At 40.0% G+C, this 3,405-nt stretch overlaps 1 protein-coding gene across 1 annotated transcript in view; it reads right to left on the reverse strand.

Annotated features, from left to right (window-relative positions):
* The window catches only part of bahcc1b (BAH domain and coiled-coil containing 1b), a 43,848-nt gene extending 41,734 nt beyond the window's left edge, over positions 1-2,114 (reverse strand). The window contains exon 1 of the mRNA XM_030775157.1: positions 1,940-2,114. Coding sequence (XP_030631017.1) covers positions 1,940-2,114 — 175 coding nt within the window. The remainder of the gene's footprint in view (positions 1-1,939) is intronic.
* Between the last annotated feature and the right edge of the window lie 1,291 nt (positions 2,115-3,405).

The following is a 3,405-nucleotide window of genomic DNA, read 5'->3' on the forward strand; positions in this document are numbered from 1 at the left end:
CCTCACTCTACATAAATTATTTCTGCCACAGCTTCACCTATAAACATTTTATACCTGCTATCACTACTGCTGCCCTCTCACAACATAGTAACAATATCGTTGCCGTGGAATGTGAAAATATCCTTATTTCCCACTTGGTATGTGGAGGTATAGTTATCTTCAATTATATAAAATGCATTTAAGTACCCTGATATGCGGTTTGTAATATTTCTATACAAATCTAAAAGTAACTTACGAACATAGCTGAAGGTGATATGCGACGCAAATAAAACGACTACAAGAACATTATACCAATGTGAATAAACGCCGCGTCTCATGTAGAGGAGAGATTTTACAGCTTTGATTGGATTTTGTTTGGATATACTGTGGGATTACTGACGTAAATAAAGCCATGCAGTACATTTTAGATTTGGATCAAGACCACAAAGAAAAAGTAATGAATTTCACTAGTTGAAAAAAAAAAGAGCTCGAGCACTTGCAGTCATGAGAAAACATGTCACACGCGTAGCGTAGAGCTAAATTACACGCATAATGTTTATACACTTATTTAAAATAAAAAAAAACAGTGCAATCTTTTTTTAAAAAACAGTGTATTTGTATGCTATTCATCTTTTTTCTCCCAGCATAAAGCGTCATATTTTTAAAAACGTACTCAATGAGAAGTAAATACGGTCTACGTTACTGACAACAATGCGGATAATTTAAAGGTTGGTAAAGGCGCTTTTCTTTGGTGTATGCCGATCTTTTCATGGGACAGTTAATCACTGGAAGAACAGGCTACTGAAAACACACACACACACACACCTACAGCAATTCTCTGTATGGATGTCCCTGAATAGCGAGTTTTGGAATTTTTTTCCAAAAACACAGTAAAGCGACGAATGTGCTTTAATACTCAAAATTGTGTGGGCATATGTGTAAAATGAGCTTGCCAAAATCGTATTATATGCTATCAGTATGCAAAGCGTATTGAAATACACAGCCACTCTAATGATACTCTGTAGTTCAAATGCCAAAACCCACTTGTTAAATCTTACGCTTGCACTGTCGACTCATTCACACCCCGTCACATCAGCTCTCAATATAGAAACCGGCTTTTCTGGTATTACGGAGGCTTCCATTAGCGCGCGCGCACACACACACACACACACACACACAGGGGCATAACTGACCCTTACTCTGAATGCTCCTGCGCGAGCTACGGCAGTTATATACATTTCTGATATATAATGAGACGAACGTTAAACAAATCTAAAAGTTAGTCGGGAACTGAGGAAAAAACTTTTTGAAACTTCACTCGAAACGTAATCTAAAACATTTAGACTTAATCTGCACAACAGAAAAAGCAAGAATACTTCGCAAAGACGACACTGGTCGAAGTGGGAATTAAAAAGGATCTGAGAGCCAGTCAGTCTCATTTGTTTTAAGGAGCAAAGTTAAAACAGTGATATCTTACTGACCTTACGGAACAGAAAGAGTAAGTAACCTTCATACAAAAGTGGGATTAAAATTGTCAAATACAGCGACCTTAAACGAACCCCATGAAATGTTTAAATTCTTGAACCATTTACTCCATTTTTACAAGCCGCATATTGTTCTTAAAAAAAAGAGGAAACTCGCCTCCGAGCTCGTGTCAGAAACAGAACCGTAAACAGTTCAATAAAATGTAACAGTATCGTCTAAAAAGGGAACGTAAAGTTCTGAAGAGTCCACGGGCAATCGCTAATTTCCACAAAGGCTATACTGTCGAGCCAGTTTCCCTTTCGAATAAATTAACTGCCCATGGCTCCTGTAGCGACTCTCTGTCACCGAGGAGCGCTCTTCGCTCGCTCAGCAGAAACGAGAAGAAACAAACCGGTTTAAAACAAGGACAAAGGCGACTGAAAGAGAGAAGTCGAACACAGAATTATCTACAATTATGAAAATAATAAGCACAAACCTGGTTGTGGAGGCATTGGTATGTGCGAAGTGTAGTATTTTCCAGGCTGGAAGTGATGACCAGGGTGTTGTACAGAACTATGCCCCGTAGGAGCGATCCCAGCGGCGGATCGGTGCACCAACGCGCCTCGCTCAGCAATGAGGTGCGCCGGAGGAGCAAAATCCCGACTTTCCATTCCCACAAAAAAGAATAAATCCCAAATCCAGAGAGGGAACGAGCCAGGGCACCGAGCAACGCCCAGATGTTATAATCCTTTTAAAAATTTCGACTAGGTCTTGCATTCAGCACAGTTTTTGCTTTGTCGACCAGAAAAGTTTGTCCCGATCATATTTTTCTGCAACAGAAAACAAAAATAATTTTAGAACAGCCATAAGACGAGAAAACTAAAATACAGCAGTATGTGTATCGTGTCAGTTCGAATTTTGTGACATCACCTAGGATATACAGTAGCCTATATAAAGTTAATTTACAATGGCCTGTATGTGCCCTGTATGTCAGGTAGAAAAACAGAGAGAGAGAGGGACAGAGAGAGAGAGGTTACAAACATATACGTCCTTTTCGGCAACTAAGCTATACCGAAAAAAATGGCTCTGCTTTTGTGTTTGTACCTGTCACCCAATACAAAGACCCTATGATTCCAAACAATGTAGTCTGGACTGTGGCCAGTACTTCAGCTTAGACACCGCGGTCAGTGCTTTGGTGACGGCCAAAAAGCGAAGTATTCACCGAAAAGAAAGTGTCGTACGAAGCATAGAGCATCACGACAGAATATCCAACACGAACAGTTCTTTAAGGTTAAATATGCTCTCCAAAAATTTCTTCAGATTTTTTTTTTCACATTCACGACAGGCGTGAAGAGGAATTCTTAGAAGTAACCAAGGCCTTTAGATTACGCATTGAAAATAAACTCAGTAAACAAAATCGACATTCCTGACGTTGCTCCGTGTCATTTGCACTGACTCGATGCTTTGTTTATTCGTCAGATTTGTCTCCACATGAATATCAAATTCCCTTCTGTTTTAATTAAGGTTAAACAGACGAGTTTGGCTCATCACCTTTGCCCTCTCTCATTCCACAGACAGCTATCGGCTGCACAGTGAATTTTACAGCTGGTCTATGTAGCGTGGCTTCACGTCGTTATTATTGTCTTTGAATACGCGGACTCATATCCACGGTGGTGTGTTTTAGAATCTATAAACTGGATTTCCTCTCTTAACATAAGTAGCAGAAAGCGGCTGAAAACGGCCTGAGTTTGAAAGCTGATGACCTGCCATCGCATTCAGCAAAGCAAGAGCCGAGACGAGCCCTGTATGTTTTATCGCTTCATCAGAGATAAGGAAAACAAAGAAAATACAAACGGTTTGCATCGCCGAGTAGTTTCCTTGACTCGTTTTTTGACTCTTTTTTTGTCGAATGGCAAAATAAACAAAAGGGAGCCTGGTTTGTATTCCGCTACATGAAGGTTT

This window comes from Chanos chanos, chromosome 5 (genome assembly GCF_902362185.1).
Source record: "Chanos chanos chromosome 5, fChaCha1.1, whole genome shotgun sequence".
In the NCBI taxonomy this organism is placed as follows: Eukaryota; Metazoa; Chordata; class Actinopteri; order Gonorynchiformes; family Chanidae; genus Chanos; species Chanos chanos.